General features: G+C 40.9%; 1 protein-coding gene across 4 annotated transcripts in view; it reads right to left on the reverse strand.

The window, feature by feature from the left end:
• Nucleotides 1-20,271, reverse strand: part of LOC139368600 (PHD finger protein 21Ab) — a 75,341-nt gene that overhangs the window by 40,600 nt on the left and 14,470 nt on the right. For 3 of the 4 annotated variants that reach the window (XM_071107668.1, XM_071107683.1, XM_071107662.1), the window contains exons 3-6: nucleotides 14,691-14,742; nucleotides 12,113-12,211; nucleotides 9,868-9,900; nucleotides 9,335-9,400 (exon numbers count right to left, since the gene is read on the reverse strand). In XM_071107668.1, the coding sequence (XP_070963769.1) occupies nucleotides 9,335-9,400; nucleotides 9,868-9,900; nucleotides 12,113-12,211; nucleotides 14,691-14,732 (240 nt within the window). In that variant the 5' untranslated portion in view covers nucleotides 14,733-14,742. The remainder of the gene's footprint in view (nucleotides 1-9,334; nucleotides 9,401-9,867; nucleotides 9,901-12,112; nucleotides 12,212-14,690; nucleotides 14,743-20,271) is intronic. The other variant, XM_071107676.1, reaches the window with a different exon arrangement.

The following is a 20,271-nucleotide window of genomic DNA, read 5'->3' on the forward strand; positions in this document are numbered from 1 at the left end:
GAGCAGCCGTTGCTGCAAGTAAGTGCAATAACCGCACTTTTACTTGCAGTTGACTGGGGCAGCTCTAGCAGGGCAGAAATTTGATGAACTGACTTGATGGAAAGGTGGCATCCTATGACGGTGCCATACTAAAGAGCTCAGTGAATTTCAACAAGGCCATTCTATTGGCAATGTTTGTCTATGGAGATTACACGGCGGTATGCTCGATTTTATACACCTGTCAGCAACGGGTGTAGCTGATATAGCCAAATCCACTGAAGAGTTAGTTAAACAGTTACTTTTGTAAAAATCGTGTACGTGTGCACCAGGTCAAGGCTTCTTGCATGCATGACATTGTAAGTTACTATTGTCCCTGTTCCCAAGAAAGCTAAGGTAACTGAGCTAAATGACTAGCACTTACTTCCGTCATCATGAAGTGCTTTGAGAGATTAGTCAAGGACCATATCACCTCCATCCATCCTACCTGACACCCTAGACCCACTCCAATTTACTTACCACCCAAATAGGTCCACAGACGAAGCAATCGCGACCACACTGCCCTAACCCATCTGGACAAGAGGAATACCTATGTGAGAATGCTGTTCATCGACTACAGCTTAGCATTTAACAACATAGTACCCTCCAAACTCGTCATCAAGCTCAAGACCCTGGGTCTCGACCCCGCCCTGTGCAACTGGGTACTGGACTTCCTGACGGGCCGCCCCCAGGTGGTGAGGGTAGGTAACATCTCCTCCACCCTGCTGATCCTCAACACTGGGGCCCCACAAGGGTGCGTTCTGAGCCCTCTCCTGTACTCCCTGTTCACCCACGACTGCGTGGCCATGCACGACTCCAACTCAATCATCAAGTTTGCGGACGACACTACAGTGGTAGGCTTGATAACCAACAAAGACGAGACGGCCTACAGGGAGGAGGTGAGGGCCCTCGGAGAGCGGTATCAGGAAAATAACTAAAATAATAAAATTTGGCTTGTCACCAAAAGCACTCAAACTTCTACAGATGCACAATGGAGAGCATCCTGTCGGGCTGTATCACCGCCTGGTACGGCAACTGCTCCGCCCACAACAGTAAGGCTCTCCAGAGGGTAGTGAGGTCTGCACAACGCATCACCGGGGGCAAACTACCTGCCCTCCAGGACACCTACACCACCCGATGTCACAGGAAGGCCATAAAGATCATCAAGGACAACAACCACCCGAGCCACTGCCTGTTCACCCCGCTATCATCCAGAAGGCGAGGTCAGTACAGGTGCATCAAAGAAGGGACCGAGAGACTGAAAAACAGCTTCTATCTCGAGGCCATCAGACTGTTAAACAGCCACCACTAACATTGAGTGGCTGCTGCCAACATACTGACTCAACTCCAGCCACTTTAATAATGGAAATTGATGTAAAAATATATCACGAGCCATTTAAACAATGCCACTTAATATAATGTTTACATACCCTACACTACTCATCTGTATATACTGTACTCTATATCATCTACTGCATCTTGCCATCTTTATGTAATACATGTATCACTAGCCACTTTAAACTATGCCACTTTGTTTATAGAAGATTCATAAAACACGGGACGAGATGTTAAAAACTGTCCATTGTGCCAATAGATAGTATGCACTCACATGAGATTTGCCGTGATGTTGACAGAGTGGCATGGGAGGTTTATTTCTTAGACTGGGTTAAGATATCAATTTTGGGACACATCCTCAGTAGTGTGCCTTTGAATCAGTGGGTGTTTCGGCCTTTAATCACTAAACACCCTCATCAAAGGTGGCCAGCTAAATGGTGATCAAGCCTTAGCTTGTGTCCCATGCCCAATTAATATTTCCCACGGGACTATGCAAGGCAGGGGCGTCCTCTTCCCTGAGCCAGCCCTACAGCTGACCGCATATACCCTACATTACTCATCTCATATGTATATACTGTACTCTATACCATCTACTGCATCTTGCCTATGCCGTTCTGTACCATCACTCATTCATATATCTTTATGTACATATTCTTTATCCCTTTACACTTGTGTATAAGGTAGTAGTTTTGGAATCGGAACTAAAAGCACAAGCATTTTGCTACACTCGCATTAACATCTGCTAACCATGTGTATGTGACAAATAAATTTGATTTTGATTTGATTACTAACAATTCACTTGATTACTAACAATTATATAAAATCGCCATATTAGCCATAACTATTATGTTGCTTTTCTTCCACCCAAACCCGGTAAAAGAGACCAGTAGTAACAACTGTCTTTTAGTCCCAATTTATGCTAGCTACATTGTTTATAAAGCATTTATACAAGGCAGAAACATTGTTTCCTTGCTGAAAAATAGAATGCCGGTTTCAGTGAGAAGCATAGCAACATCAAGGCAACTTCGTAACAAGATGACCCCGTTTTTCCAAAGCCCATTAGCCGCAGAATCTACCCTTTTAAAAATGGTCAAATAGAAAATGTTTATTCGAACGGTTATTACGGAGACCGTGGTCATTTAGCTGGAAATTACCGTCTTACAAATTTCCATAACCGTCACAGCCCTAGTAGCTAGTTAGGAGTCTACAATCTCACCATGTTCACCCTGCAGATTAGCAACAGCCATGGAACGGCACTAAGCAATGCACCCTGGCCTGAAGAGGCATAAAAATAGGAAAAATGTGGTGGAACCTCTTAAATTACATATTTATAGAGGTAGGAATATTGCAAAAATATGATCAAGACAACCTCCCGCATTATAACATTGTCAGTATTGAAATACATGTATGAGAGGTTTCCGTGATCTAAAAGTCGTATTCGTATTGACTTCAAATCAAATGTTTTTATAAAGCCCTTTTTACATCAGCAGATGTCACAAAGTGCTTATACAGAAACCCAGCCTAAAACCCCAAAGAGCAAGCAATGCAGATGGAAAAGCTAGAGGTCGACCGATTATGATTTTTCAACGCCAATACCGATTATTGGAGGACCAAAAAAAGCAGATACTGATTAATTGCCGGATTTATATATATAAATAAAATAATAACAATTACAACAATACTGAATGAACAATGAACACTTATTTTAACTTAATATAATAGATACAAATCTATTTAGTCTCAAATAAATAATGAAACATGCTCAATTTGGTTTAAATAATGCAAGAAACACAGAGGACAAGAAAGTAAAAGTGCAATTTGTGCCATGTAAAAAAGCTCACGTTTAAGTTTCTTGCTCAGAACATATCCCTAAAGATTGGAAAGCTGCCGCGGTCATCCCCCTTTACACTCTAGACCCAAACTACTATAGACCTATATCCATCCTGCCCTGACTTAAGTTAATAAACAGATCACTGACCATTTCGAATCCCATCGTACCGTCTCCGCTGTGCAATCCGGTTTCCGAGCTGGTCACGGGTGCACCTCAGCCACGCTCAAGGTACTAAATGATATCATAACCGCCACCGATAAAAGACAGTACTGTGCAGCCGTCTTCATCGACCTGGCCAAGGCTTTCAACTCTGTCAATCACCGCATTCTTATCGGCAGACTCAATAGCCTTGGTTTCTCAAATGACTGCCTCGTCTGGTTCACCAACTACTTCTCAGATAGAGTTCAGTGTGTCAAATCGGAGGGCCTGTTGTCCGGACCTCTGGCAGTCTCTATGGGGGTACCACAGGGTTCAATTCTCGGGCCAACGATTTTCTCTGTATATATCAACGGTGTCGCTCTTGCTGTGGGTGATTCCCTGATCCACCTCTACGCAGATGACACCATTATGTATACATCTGGCCCTTCTTTGGACCATGTGTTAAACTTCTTGTGACTAGCAATCCCGGATCCGGGAGCGTAATCATAGCCTCAAACGAATTAGCATAACGCAGCGGACATAAATACCCCTAGAAAATGTTCCTATTCATGAAAATCACAAATTAAATATGTTGGAGACACAGCTTAGCCTTTTGTTAATAACACTCATCTCAGATTTTCTAAATATGCGTTACAGCCAACGCTAGACAAGCATTTGTGTAAGTTTATCATGGCATAATGCTATGCTAGGCTCTGCTGGCAGCAGGCAACATTTTCACGAAAATAAGAAAAGCAATCAAATTAAATAATTTACCTTTGAAGAACTTCGGATGTTTTCACTCAGGAGACTCCCAGTTAGATAGCAAATGTTCCTTTTTTCCAAAAATATTATTTTTGTAGGCGAAATAGCTCCCGTTTGTTCATCATGCTTGGCTGAGAAATCGACCGGAAAATGCTATCACTACAATGCCGAATTAGCTCCATAATATCGACAGAAACATGGCAAACGTTGTTTAGAATCAATCCTCAAGGTGTTTTTAACATATATATTCGATAATATATCCGTCGAGGCAATTGGTTTCTCATAAGAAGCGATTGGGAAAATGGCTACCTCAGTATTTTACGCAATATTTTCTGCGGGAGACATCATGTGACCACTTGCTAAATGTGGTCCCTTACGGCTATTCTTCAACAGAAATGCGTAAAAAGACGTCACAATGCTGTAGACACCTTGGGGAATACGGAGAAAACGTAAGCTCATTCGTAGCTCAATCACAGCCATATAAGGAGTCATTGGCATGAGGCGGTTTCAAAAAATGCGGCACTTCCTGATTGGATTTTTATCTGGGTTTCGCCTGTAACATCAGTTCTGTTGCACTCACAGACAATATCTTTGCAGTTTTGGAAACGTCAGAGTGTTTTCTATCCAAAGCTGTCAATTATATGCATAGTCGAGCATATTTTCGTGACAAAATATCTTGTTTAAAACGGGAATGTTTTTTATCCAAAAATTAAAATATCACCCCCTAGTCGTAAAAGGTTAACATCTTGACACAACCCATCCCTTAAGCGGGATAATTGACATCAGCAACCGCTGAATAGCATAGCACCACAGTCAAATAATATTACTAAAAAAATATTAATATTCATGAAATCACAAGTGCAATATTGCACTTAGCCTTTTGTTAATCCACCCGTCGTCTCAGATTTTGAAATGATGCTTTACAGCAAAAGCAATCCAAGCGTTTGTGTAAGTTTATCGATAGCCTAGCATAGCATTATGTACACTTAGCATCAGGTAGCTTGGTCACGAAAATCGGAAAAGCAATCAAATGAATCGTTTACCTTTGATGATCTTCGGATGTTTTCACTCACGAGACTACCAGTTACACAACAAATGTTCCTTTTGTTCCATAAAGATGAGTTTTATATCCAAAAAACCTCCATTTGTTTGTTGCGTTATGTTCAGAAATCCACTGGGAAGAGCGGTCACGACAACGCAGATGGAAATTCCAAATAATATCCATAATGTCCACAGAAACATGTAAAAAAAAAAATGTATAATCAATCCTCAGGTTGTTTTTAAAATATATATTCGATAATATATCAACCAGAGTGTAGGTTTTTCAATAGGACAGGGAGAAACAACGGCTGTTTTACTCTGTTGCGCAAAACTCACTCTGATAGCCCACACCTATCCACTTACGCAATGTGATCTTTCTCGCTCATTATTCAAAATAAAAGCCTGAAACTATGTCTAAAGACTGTTGACACCTTAGGGAAGCCATAGAAAAATAAATCTGGTTGATATCCCTTTAAATGGAGGATAGGCATGCATAGGAACTGAGAGGATTCAAAATAAGAGGCACTTCCTGATTGGATTTTCCCTCAGGTTTTCGCCTGCAATATCAGTTCTGTTATACTCACAGACAATATTGTGACCGTTTTGGAAACTTTAGAGTGTTTTCTATCATAATCTGACAATTATATGCATATTCTAGTTTCTGGGGCTGAGAAATATGCAGTTTCAAATGGGTAAATTTTTTAGTCAAAAATGAAAATATTGCCCTCTACACGCAAAAGGTTAATAAATCTCCAAACGAGCTTCAATGCCATTCCGTGGCCTCCAACAGCTCTTAAAACGCCAGTAAAACCAAATGCATGCTTTTCAACCATTCGCTGCCCGCACGCGCCCGCCCGACTAGCATCACTACTCTGGACGGTTCTGACCTAGAATATGTGGACAACTATAAATACCTAGGTGTCTGGCTAGACTGTAAACTCTCCTTCCAGACTCAAAATCAAATCCAAAATCGGCTTTCTATTTTGCAACAAAGCCTCCTTCACTCACGCCGCCAAACTTAACCTAGTAATACGGACTATCCTACCAATCCTCGACTTCGGCGATGTCATCTACAAAATAGCTTCAAACACTCTACTCAGCAAACTGGATGCAGTGGTTCAAGCATTGCTAAGACCTGCTGGCAAACGCAGTAAAGTTTGAATGAATGCTTATGAGCAAAACGTTTATTCTTTCAGTGAAATATGGAACCGTTCCATATTTTATTGAACGGGTGGCAACCCTAAGTCTAAATATTGCTGTTACATTGCACAACCTTCAATGTTATGTCACAATTATGTACAATTCTGGCAAAATAGTTCACAACGAGCCAGGCAGCCCAAACTGTTGCATATACCCCGACTCTGCGTGCAATGAATGCAAGAGAAGTGACACAATTTCCCTAGTTAATATTGCCTGCTAACATGAATTTATTTTAACTAAATATGCAGGTTTAAAAAAATATATACTTCTGTGCATTGATTTTATGAAAGACATTGACGTTTATGGTTAGGTACATTCATGCAACGATTGTGCTTTTTTCGCGAATGTGCTTTTGTTAAATCATCCCCCGTTTGGCGAAGTAGGCTGTGATTCGATGATAAATTAACAGGCACCGCATTGATTATACGCAACGCATGACAAGCTAGTTAACTTAGTAATATCATCAACCATGTGTAGTTAACTAGTGATTATGTAAAGATTGATTGTTTTTTTATAAGATAAGTTTAATGCTAGCTAGCAACTTACCTTGACTCCTTGCTGCACTCGCGTAACAGCTGCTCAAGCCTGCCACGCAGTTTCCTCGTGGAATGCAACGTAATGGGCCATAATTGGGTTTCCGAAAATGCAGATTACCGATTGTTATGAAAACTTGAAAAACGCAGATTAATCGGTCGACCTCTAGTAGAAGCACAGAAGCTAGGAAAAACTCCCTAGAAAGGCAGTCATACCAGCTACATTTCTGCCCGTGTGAACGGCAAGAGCTCAGATAAACATGAAATGACCCTGGGAATTGATAGAACATTGCTCAGAGATGCCTACAAATTATATAACATTCAAAATGGGTGCATATTTCCTTTAAGACAAACTGTTAAAATTTAAACATGTATAATTAATTTGTGGGTATCTTCGAATATGATGTTAAAGGTCTAATACAGCCGTTTTTATCTCAATATCAAATCATTTCTGGGTAGAAATTATATACCTTACTGTGATTATTTTCAATTAAAACTTTTAAAAATAGCTTCTTAGAAATGAGAAACTTCTCAAGCAAGAATTTTGTTGTGGATTGTTCTGAGTGGAGAGGAAAGCTGAAAACTAGCTATGTTATTGGTCTATTAACTAATTTACTGCCTGGTGATGTCACCAAGTAGGCCAAAACACCATCCCAACAAAACAGGTCTTCTAAAAACAGCTCTAACACTAAAAAGAGCATTATCATAATTTTCACATTACTATTCCAAGTTCAGTGTGGAAATACAATACTAGTCAAAAGTTTGGACACACCTACTCATTCCAGGGTTTTTCTTTATTTTGACTTTTTTCTACATTGTAGAATAATAGTGAATACATCAAAAATGTGAAATAACACACATGGAATCATGTAGTAACAAAAAAAAATGATTGAACAAAGCAAAATATATTTTATATTTGAGATTCTTCAAAGTAGCCACCCTTTGCCTTGATGACAGCTTTGCACACTCTTGGCATTCTCTCAACCAGCTTCATGAGGTAGTCACATGGAATTGATTTCAATTCCATGTGGTGTGCCAGGTGTGCCTTGTTAAAAGTTACATTTGTATAATTAATTTCCTTCTTGGTGAGAATTTGAGCCAGTCAGTTGTGTTGTGACAAGGTAGGGGTGGTATACAGAAGACAGCCCTATTTGGCCAAAGACCAAGTCCATATTATGGCAAGAACAGCTCAAATAAGCAAAGAGAAACGACAGTTCATCATTACTTGAAGACATGAAGGTTAGTCAATCCGGAACATTTCAAGAACTTTGAAAGTTTCTTCAAGTGCAGTCGTAAAAACCATCAAGCACTATGATGAAACTGGTTCTCATGAGGACCGCCACAGGAAAGGAAGACCCAGAGTTATCTCTGCTGCAGCGGATAAGTTCATTAGAGTTACCAGCCTCAGAAATTGCAGCCCAAACAAATGCTTTACAGAGTTCAAGTAACAGACACATCAACATCAACTGTTTAGAGGAGAAAGCATGCATCTGGCCTTCATTGTCAAATTGCTGCAAAGAGACCACTACTAAAGGATGCCAATAAGAAGAAGAGACTTTATTGGGCCAAGAAACACCAGCAATGGACATGAGACCGGTGGAAATCTTTGTGAGACACAGAGTAGATGAATCTCTGCATGTGTAGTTCCCACGTGAAGCATGGAGGTGGTGGTGTGATGGTGCTTTGCTGGTGACACTGTCAGTGATTTATTTAGAATTCAAGGCACACTTAACCAGCATGGCTACCACAGCATTCTGCAGCAATTCACCATCACATCTGGTTTACGCTTAGTGGGATTATCGTTTGATTTTTAACAGGACATTGACCCAACACACATTTAGGCTCTGTAAGGGCTATTTGACCAAGAAGGAGAGTGATGGAGTGCTGCATCAGACGACCTGGCCTCCACCATCACCCGACCTCAACCCAATTGAGATGGTTTTGGATGAGTTGGACCGCAGAGTGAAGGAAAAGCAGCCAACAAGTACTCAGAATATGTGGGAACTCCTTCAAGACTGTTGGAAAAGCATTCCAGGTTAAGCTGGATGAGAGAATGCCAAGAGTGAGCAAAGCTGTCATCAAGGCAAAGGGTGTCTACTTTGAAGAATCTCAAATATAAAATACATTTTGATTTGTTTAATACTTTTTTTGGTTACTACATGATTCCATATGCGTTATTTCATAGTTTTGATGTGTTCACTATTATTTTACAATGTAGAAAATAGTTTTAAAAAATGAAGAAAAACCCTGGCATGAGTAACTTTTGACTGGTACTGTATATATAAAACACAGGAAATCTCATTTTTGACAGCATTGGGCCTTTAAAATAAACAAATGAGTAAAATAACCAACTGGTTAAGCATTTGAATCTTCATTTTTAAATATCCTGTTTATCAAACACATGGTGTGAGTCTGCGCTCATATAGGGCAACCTGGGATAGATATCCTTGTGTTGTGTCAGCAGGGTGTCTTGAAATACCTGCTTCTCGCTAAGCGCTGTGATCTTAGCCTGAAGTTCGTGGAGCTGCTTCTTCAGATCAGCATTCTGCAAAGGAAGGCAAAGCTCTTTTTAGGGCACTTTCATTCCAAACTCAAGCAATTCACATCCAGGTTAACATGAAAAGGCAGTTTGATTCATTTAAACCTGACCAACAATTTCAAACTTAATTTCAACACTTTTGTAACATTCACCACACTAATGCTTCACATGCACTTACATCTCCAAATAAATTGTATCTTATCAGTAAGAAATGTATGGGGCATCAGGTAGCCTAGCGTTAAGAGCGTTGGGCCAGTAACCGAAAGGTTGCCGGATCAAATCCCCGACCCGACTAGGTTAAAAATCTGTCCATGTCCCCTTGAGCAAGGCGTAGCCTTAATTGCCCCTGTATGTCGCTCTGAATAAGAGTAAATGTATTGTATCAAACTATCTAGGAGTCAATATGCATTTTGTTGGCAACATTTCCATGTCTACTAATAGCAAAAACAATTATTAATGATAAATGTCTTTACCTGTGGGTCCTGTTTCATTTGGGCGACCAGTTTCTGTAGAAGAAAGGATACAAAATGTCAGTAGAATAACAAATGCATTCAGGGACATTCCACAAGACTATACTACACCCTGTGGACAGTGACACCTACAGGCACTGCATTGAACCCAGTGCACCTTCATCATGAAGTGCTTCGAGAGACTAGTCAAAGACCACATCACCTCCTCCCTTCCCGACACACTCAACCCTCTCCAATTCACCTACAGCCCCGACAGATCCACAGATCCTACAGGCACTGCACACTGCCCTCACCCACCTGGACAAAAGGAATGCATATGTGAAGATGCTGTTCATTGACTACAGCTCAGCCTTCAACACGATAGTGCCCTCTAAGCTCAACACAAAGCTCAAAGGCCCTGGGAATGACTGGGGACAGGCTGTCCCCAGGTGGTGAAGGTAGGCAACATTAACTCCTCCACACTGATCTTCAACCTGGGGTCCCCGCAAGGGTGCGTCCTCAGTCCCCTTCTATACCCCCTGTATACTCAGACTGTGTGGCCTCACAGTTCCAACTCCATCATCAAGTTCGCTAATGACACGACAGTAGTAGGTCTGATTACCAAAAACTTTGAGAGGGCCTAGAGAGAGGAAGTATGTACTCTGACTCCGTGGTGCCAGGTAAACAATCTCTCCCTCAACATCACTAAAACAAAGGAGTGGCTCGTGGACTTCAGGAGGAACCAGGCTGGGCACACCCCCATCTTCATCAACAGGGCCGCTCTGGAGACGGTCAAAAATGTCCAAGTTTCTCTCAGAGGAGCTGAAATGGTCAAACCACACAGATACAGTGGTGAAGGCACGACAGTGACTATTCAACCTCAGGAAGCTGAAGAAATTCAGCCTGTCCCGAGGGCACTCAGAGTTCTACAGGAGCACCATCGAGAGAGCACTGTTACGGCAACTGCACCCATCCCCCTATGGACCTTCTTACACACCAACACCCCCCTCCAACAGACATCTACCCTGTCCCCATCCCCCTATCATTGTTACAGTCGTAAATGTGTATATTATTATTACTTTTATTATTGTTTCATTCATTTCTCTTTTTGACCTGAACTGTTGGTTGGAGCTCAGAGTTTAAGAACTTCACTGTACCCTGCAATTACATCTGCGACTATGAGCATGTGACTAATACATCTAATCCTGTCCCATACCTAATTGTGAGTGGCCATCATTCAGTTTGAACAGGCATAACACTGAATAGCATATAGTATAAATATGATTATTTGAATATCAGATTAGGATATTACTTTATAAATAGTGAAATGTGTGACTTCTTACATAGGAATTACTCACCCATACACTTTACATCCAATTTTATAAAGAAACTGCAGAGATATTAAATTTGCCTACTCATCCTGCAGAGAACAGTTAACACAAACAACAAATAAATACAAAAAAACAGCGTGGATAAGGGTTGTAATGAAAAATTACCTTTAAAACTAACCCCACATGCCAAGGTCACCCCAGACCTTCATAAACTGGGTGCTAAACTCTGGTTCCTATCGCTATGAGGTGATTGGGGACATTACTAAGCAGAGGACCTTACTTAGCTGGCCTATCAATGCGCTGATGCCAGGTCTACTCTACGTGGCTGACCACTCCTCTGGGAGATGCCTGTTCAATGTGCTGAGTGTGGTTATGGGACTTTAGGGACTGAGCTCACTATAAGATGCTGGCCTGACCTGCTAGTTGCTCAACAGCAAGGAGGCTGAAGACCTGGCCTTCGTCCCAAATGGCACACTATCCCCTATCTATGGGCCCTGGTTAAAAGCAGTGAATAGGGTGTCATTTAGGACGCATCCCTTATCATAGCACATACAGAGGAGAACCTCCATTACACTCATGCTTACTCACTAACGAACATGGAATACAAATGGATGCCTGAAGTTGAAACATAGGGGCAAATCCTAACTTCCACTTGAGTCAAATTTGAACCTAGTCATGCATTGAAATCAAATGGGAGACAAAGTGAAAATTCAGTTTAAGTGGACGTTTGGAATTGCCCCATAATGCAATGGTCTTCAGTGGATCTTATCAATAGCACTCTTCATAATAGGGATGACCACATAATAGTGGTAACCTTCAATATTTGAGTTAGCCCAGATGATTAAAAGTATTTTAATAATTTGCAGGCCTAACAAATAGCAGCTGAACAACAAATAAATTTAAAAACTACGGAACACCTAGGGATGTTTTCCTCCTACCTGATGGACTTGAATTTCCACTTTCAGGGCCTCCTGTAATGTTTGTAGTTCCATCATTGAGCCAGTCAGTGTGCCTATCAGTCCGGGGAAACGTTCAGCCTGTGTACAGAGACAGAGGGAGAATGGGGAACACATTAAAATAAATCCCCTTTAATTCTCACAAATATTACATTTTGTTATATGGTGAATATCTGTAAGAGTCGAATCAGTGGTTTCAAGCTTGCAGTAATAGCAACCAGAAATTATTAAACATTTCCAAACAGAGTCCATCAGTAACTTATTTTCTCTCACTGGCCCGGTCACGGCCAGTTGTCCAAAAATCTACTGGTCCGGACATGGTGTAGTTTTTAAAAGGCATTGGGCCTAGTCATTTTTATTTTATTTTTACCTCCCGCTTTGGGCTGGATGTGTCAATGTGTACTTTATACATGTATAATCTATGAGAAGAATTGCTGTCCTACCTCAATTAGCCACGAAATCCCTAGTTTGCTTCCAGTAAACAGTCGCTTTCCATTTCCGCCATGTGGGCCAGGCCCCTGGCGATTAGAGTTCCTGCCATTTGAATGACAGCTAGCAAGATGCACACACAGCGGAGCGAGAGAGAGCAATGACGTAATGCACATATCTGCACCTACAGATACGCAATTTTCGCTACTTTCCCCACTACTGGCTAAGAAGTATACAAAAAAGGTACCAGAGAATCTCTAATAGGCTACATTTTGGTTACTATGACGTGTATAAAAAGAAAACAAATATAATTTCAACATTTAAGTAATTACTCTATTCTTTAGAATAGTAAGCCATTTTTAGATGTTCTTTTACATCTCAAAAAAGGACACAACCCCTTTAAGACAAATGTGTTGAAAAGAGATATCGACCTGGCTAGAATAAGCTAGCCAAGACAAATGATATGTCTTTTTGTAGTTCTCTCTTTGCAGACTATCAACAGTAGCCAACATATTGCAAGCATGTTCACTATTGAAGTTTTACTTTTGGAAATCCCTTTCCATATCTAAAATAAATCAGCTCGGAGAGTAGATTGATGGGCACATTTTTTTGCTCTGGACAGCTCACGTGTGCTGTGTAAGGGCATCAACTTATATACTGCTCGAGAAGTGTTTTTACTGGCCACGGCCCAGCATTAATGTCGGACCCTGTTTCCAATGCGATCACACAATCCATGATGGGAACCCTTTTGTTGGCAATATGTGGAGAGTTCAAACAATTACACTGTCCCCATCGGACTCTGAACATAATACTCAGTAGGTGGTAATAACGACTTGGTTTTATACTAAACCTCACTAGGGTAGGGGGCACTATTTTCACCACTGGATGAAAAGCGTGCCCAAAGTTAACTGCTTGTTACTCAGGCCCAGAAGGCAGGATATGCATATAATTGGTAGATTTGGATAGAAAACACTCTAAAACTGTTAAAATAATGTCTGTGAGTATAACAGAACTGGTATGGCAGGCGAAAACCTGAGTAAAATCCATCCAGGAAGTGGGATATTTTTGATGTGGGTGCTTTTCTCTTGCCTGCCTATACAGTATGTCAATGGTTAGGACCTATATTGCAGAGCCTATGGCTTCCACTAGATGTCAACAGTCTTTAGTAATTATTTCAGGCTTGTATTCTGCAAAATGAGGGAGTAAGACCACTGAGTCAGTGGATAGTGGGAAGTCCATAGAGCTGTTTGCTGTGCGCGACCGAGAGCGCACCTTTCTGGTTTATCTTTTATATCGATGAAGCTATTGTCCGGTTGAAATATTATTGATTATTATGACTAAAAACAACCTGAGGATTGATTATAAACATCGCTTGACATGTTTCTACAAACTTTACTGATAGTTTTTGGATTTTTCATCTGCCTGTTGTAACTGCCTTTGAGCCATTGGATTACTGAACAAAACGCGCCAACAAAACAGAGGTTTTTGGATATAAAGAGGGACTTTATCGAACAAAACATACATTTATTGTGTAACTGGGTGTCTTGAGTGCAACCATATGAAGATCAAAGGTAAGTGATTCATTTTATTGCTATTTCTGACATTTGTGACTAATCTACTTGGTTGGTAACTGTACGTAATGTTGTGGTGCTGGGCGCTGTCCTCAGCTAATCACATGGTATACTTTCGCCGTAAAGCCTTTTTGAAATCTGACACAACGGTTGGATTAACAATAGGTTCATCTTTAAACTTTAAGTGTACAACACTTGTATGTTTTATACATTTTATTATGAATATTTCTGTTTTTGAAATTGGCGCTCTGCAATTTCGCCGGATGTTGGCCAGGTGGAACGGTAGCGTCCCACACCCCCTAGAGAGGTTAACCATCTACATCATAGAGAATCATGTCCATTGAGTACAGTGCATTCCATAAGTCTAGAAGGGAATACATCCTGGTAACAAAACAAGGTTATGAGTCAAACGACCTCAAACAACAGCTATTCACTTTTTGTTTGAGTCTTTTAGGATATTCATCACCATAGCCTAGGACGTACAAAAAAAAAACTGAATGATGTAACCTTGTGAATGTTAAAAATGGTGAGGGAATGAGCTAATTAACTCCATCTCTTACCTTCACACCGTCTCCAGGTTGAATACCATCCAATTGAAGCATTAAAGAGCCGCTGTACGCAAAACAGAAAACGACAAAGTTACTGACTTTTTACAATTCACGTTTCAGTAACAAAACAAATGGGTTGTCGATTAGGGTGCACGGTTTCCAACAGAAAACAAGCCTGCGTTTTTGGATAAGTACAAGAAATCCTTCCCCTGTTGTTATCCATTTTTAAAAGAGGGTAGTCTATGATGTAACATTATTATAACCAGGGGTTGCATTAGCTTTCAAAAACCTGTTTTAAACCATTTAACCTGGATTTATATTGAAAGTCAAGTGTTGTTTCTTTTGCTTCAATGGAGTGATAAGGGTTGTAAGTGCATTTGCGAGGTACAACACAACTATGGGGAGTCACACTCGAGGCCAAGGAAATCCACACACGTCGCTGGAAGCCCCGCCTTTCACGGGTGATAACCCTGAGGCTCAGATTCATTCTTTCAGTACCGCTCTTCACCGAGCCCAAAACTGGGTGGCGCGGGGCGGGGCCAAACAGGTGTTGTATCTCGTTTCCCTTCAGGGAACAGTAGTTAGGCATAACGTTACGTTCCCTTTCAGTCGGTACTCTTTGTACCACACAACTATGGGGAAATGGAATCCCGCCTCAAGCCGGCCACAACAAATAACAAATGAAATGGCCCATGGCAGACTATCCAGACAAGATCCGGGTATTTCGCACACTGCGTGATGCCTAATGACCCTCTCCTGTCCCAGCTGTAAGCACACTGTAGGCTACACTGGGAGCAGTGGCATCCAAGCTATAAAACCTCACAAAAAATGTGATGATTCCAAACACACCGCAGCCCAAATATCCCCTACAGTCAACCCTTTAAATAGCACCCAAGACGCCGCTAGACCCCTGGTGCAGAGGGCGCATTTCTATAGCCATAGACGGTGCGTGAGTTTCAAGTTTGGAGAGGCACATTTTTATTCTAAAAATGCACCTTTATAACAAAGGCATTCCATGCATCATCGCATTCGCAAACTTATGTAAGACAGCCTACCATTCCTAACGTGATGAACAGATTGGATAGACATAATTTAGGCTAACAATACAACTCAATCACAAAAAAAAAGAAACTGCGTAGTGGCATAATGTGGGCCTAGGCTATATCAGATACATTTCTTGGCATTTTATAAACACATTTCATGCAATTCTACTACACTTTATAGGACTGACAGAAATCCCATTTAGATCACAGTAATTCATATTAACCAAACATGCAAATTGAGGGTGCAATGCGCACAAGGCGGTAGGCTACACGCAAATGTTTGTTCCATAATGCAATTAGCGGGAAAACAAGACAAAAGCACCTTGTACATGCGAGCGGTTTCATGAGACAAGAGATAAATATCTTTTAGGAACAGGGGAGATCTAATATGCAACAACTAGCATGGATTGCTAATATGACTAGGATTGTGCCTTTGGCTACCAGACAATGAAAGAAAGTTGAAATAAAATAATTGCCTCAATGGAAATGGTCTGGTTTTGGCTAGGGTACTTTGAAAAAAGGCAAGACATGGCAAGACAATTAAGTATACAGTATGTTTTCAAAATACTGTGTGTGACGCGCTGATGAAGCCTGCCTTCCATTCCCTATGCATTTGCTGTTTGAGAAGGTGTTTTCCACTCAAAAGCTCTATCTGTATGTGTGTGAAAAATAAGGTACATAACGAAACCGTAAACACGCCAATTTAATTCCACTAAACCTATCAAATTAACCTATAGACAGATAAGCATCTCGAGGTGCATTCAAGACAACCTGGAACTCTGAAAAATATAAGGTCAAATCATGACGTCAGTGATCTTCAGGTCAGAAAGTCAGAGCTCTAGAAAGAGGCTCAAGTTCCAGAGTTGGATGACCGTTCAAAAAGATTTTCCCCCAGTCGGAACTTGTTTTTTCCCCAGTGGTCTTGAACACACTGAAGTCGGAGATTTGGGTTTCCAGTTGTTTTTAATGCGACATCAAACAGCAACAGAAGGCAGGCTTCATCAGCTCATCACACAACACTTTGCAATGAGCTGGAGGCAGTATGCATTTTGAAAATATATACTTAAATTGTTTGAAACCTGAACGTTGTAATACATATGAGGCATGTCTTACCTTGAGTCAAAGTAGCCTATTAGATCTCCTCTCGTTCAAACGGATATTTGTCTCTGTCACATGAAACTGTAATTCCCTTTTGACAAGTGTTTTCCCGCTAATTGCATTATGGAACAAACATTTACAAGTTGTAAAACTTGATCCTTTACCAATATATATTGTCCTGCTAAAAACAGGGTTAATAATATATATCTGTGAGAATATCCAACAGGCTTTTATTTAATTCTAAATTAATAATAAATCGCTTTGTTTAAAAAATTATAATATTTTGGAGATGATTTTGTTTTCAAATAACGTAAAATGAGCGAGAAAAAGGCAATTCTTGAACATGGGGTGAGACATTGTAACTAACTTGTAAATAATGGCAGTTCGGTATTTAGAAATATTTATTTCTGTTTTTTGAGAGAGAAAAAACAAAAACCTACATTAATCTTACTTCTACCCCCTCCTTTTTCGAACATTCTGTTAAAAATCGCGCAACTTTTCAGCGTCCTGCTACTCATGCCAGGAATATAGTATATGCATATGATTAGTATGTGTGGATAGAAAACACTCTGAAGTTTCTAAAACTGGTTAAATCACGGCTGTGACTATAACAGATTGTGTGTTTCATTGAAAAACGCAAGAAAAACTGCTCTCTGAAAGCTAAAAATAATTTCCATAAGTCACTTCCACGAGTTGTTAAAAGAGAACAAAATTTAATATCGACCTGCCTGCAATTCATACAAATTCCACACGATGTCGCCATTGTCGTCATTTTCAATTGAATTAATTGTTGGAAAATCCATCTATCTGGCATCCATTTTCCCAGTCTTCACCCGGATGTTGTTAATGAAGACATTGGCAGCCATTGATTTGCAAGCGAGGACCTATTGAATATACATCGCCCTGTAATCATTTTGATAGATTATAAACGTTTACTAATACCTAAAGTTGGATTACAAAAGGATTTCGAAGTGTTTTGTGAAAGTTTATCGTCGACTTTTTTAATTTTAAAAAATTACGCAGCGTTTAAAAACTGTTTTTTTCTGAATGACACAGCTTCCATACAAAGCTATTTTGGGTATATATGGACCGATTTAAACGAAAAAAAGACCCAATAGTGATGTTTATGGGGCATATAGGAGTGCCAAGAAAGAAGCTCGTCAAAGGTAATGAATGTTTTATATTTTATTTCTGCGTTTTGGGTAGCGCCGGCTACCGCAAAATCTGTTGTTTACGTGTCGTGCTGGCATTTTGGGGGGTGCATGCTATCAGATAATAGCTTCTCATGCTTTCGCCGAAAAGCATTTTAAAAATCTGACTTGCTGGCTAGGTTCACAACGAGTGTAGCTTTAATTCAATACCCTGCTTGTGAATTTTGATCAAGGTTTGAGTTGTAACGAGTACATTTAGCATTTAGCGTAGCGCATTTGCATTTCCAGGTGCCTACTTGAGACGTCTGCGTCTCAAGTATGGTCAAGAAGTTAATCTCATGGGTCTGTCTCCCAGTCGAGGCCGGCACAGGTATTGAACCAGCATCTGTAGCAACACAGCTTGCACGGTCTTAACCGTTGAGCCACTCAGGTGCTGTACAACGTGACCGGTCGGGAGTGGCCTACAGTACGAGCAAAATAATCCTAACAAAATAAAATAAAAACCTTAGTGTAACAGTTTTAGTAAGTAATACTGATGTCATGCACAATTATCAGTTTCCATTTAGGTTTATGTCGCCCATTCATTGCCAGTTAGAGACACAGTAACTCCCCCTTGCGCTGGTCTGGAGCAATGAAGTGGTGACGCAGGGTAGTGTACTAAACCACAAATTACCTCTAAATCCCATGGCATAAACTCGCAACTTTTAAAGGAGGAACCATAGTAGGCTAGTGATTTTGCTGTTCATTACTCATCTTGTTGGCTGAGGAAAAAAGTAAAATGTGGACACTTAATCTAACAAGTTCAAAGTGCACATCAGAATTCGGGAAGAAGGACCGCACATCGTTGCATCCTCAACTTAGATGTTTTGTTAATTAACATCACCATATTTTAAAATGTGATCTGTCAATCTGAGCACCGTGGGTGGATGCCATAACGAGATTATGCACATGGATGGGGTAAAGTTCTCAAATGTCTGGTAAAATTCAAATGTTGCCTGTCAAATTTAATTCAATTTACTTTAGGGAAGCTTAGCTTATGTCTATAACGCATTTGTAATTCAGTTTTCAACAACATTATGGCCACTGGATTAATGCAAATAATAAAAATTCTGCCAGGTAGGCATACGCTACTTTGTAGTTACCTTTCAATCTACTCGAAGCCAGTTAGGCCAACGGCTACACAAATTGATAGACATAGGCCACACACACATGGTTTCCTCTTTAAAAAGTTGGTTTAAATAAATAATGATAATAAAAAATATTAAAAAGTCAAACTTGTGAACCAAAAACTAATGTGACCAGGTACATTATTTTCACTGGCACCTTTGCGACCAATTCAAAATGTCTGTCGCACTGCCAAGTCAAACAGTCGCAATTGTGACTGTTTTGGTCGCTGTATCGAACCCTGGCTGCAAAACAGACAAAACCTTGGTCACATAGCCAGATATATCTCGGGTCCGCTCAATGTACGTGCGTAAAGCTTGTTCTGGACACAGAGGCAAAAGGAGGCGGTGAAAAAGGAAACTAAAAAGCTAAAGACCTGTAGGACATAATGACTCAACGTCACCTTCAAGTCGACCGGTGCGAACTGAGCACAGGAAGGGTGTATGGTCCACAACACATTTAGCCAAGGCCAAAGCCACGAGCAAGGAGGTTTTGTAGGAGAGGATATTCAGATCAACAGACTCCAGTGGTTCAAAAGGGGGCCTCGCAAAGAGCATCCAAAACCAAAGCTAAATCCCAAAAAGGCACAACAGGTTTAGAAACTGGTCTGAGATGGCGCACACCTTTTATAGGCCTGGCGTGACGCCATCAATTCCCACATGACACACTGAAATAGCAACCATGTACACCTATCATTAAAATGTCCCCCAGAATACTCTTAAAAAGGAATCATTCCTTTATTTTGGCATCAAAGTGCCAACACCTGCCACTTATACAGGCCTCCTGTACGGACGAATAGTGATCACGTACAGAGGTAAACCATCCACGAGATTGGAACGCTCAGTGGACAAGCCCATAGACCCCAAATCTCTAGCCAACGGTAGTAAACCTGCCCGTGCGTCTGGGATAAAAGATCTCCGCGCAGCTTGAGTTGCCACAGGACCTCGCCCAATAGGCAGAAGGTCTCCACGAACCAAGGTTGCTTGGGCCAACAGCAGGCCGCAAAAATCCACGACAAGCCCACCAGTCACTCTCCCCAACGTGGAGTTAATCAGCTTCATTGGGGGAAATGGGCTCACGAGTTGCGCAGCGGTCTAAGGGACTGCATCTCAGTGCTATAGGCGTCACAACAGACAC

Source organism: Oncorhynchus clarkii, chromosome 2, assembly GCF_045791955.1.
Source record: "Oncorhynchus clarkii lewisi isolate Uvic-CL-2024 chromosome 2, UVic_Ocla_1.0, whole genome shotgun sequence".
Taxonomy (NCBI): Eukaryota; Metazoa; Chordata; class Actinopteri; order Salmoniformes; family Salmonidae; genus Oncorhynchus; species Oncorhynchus clarkii.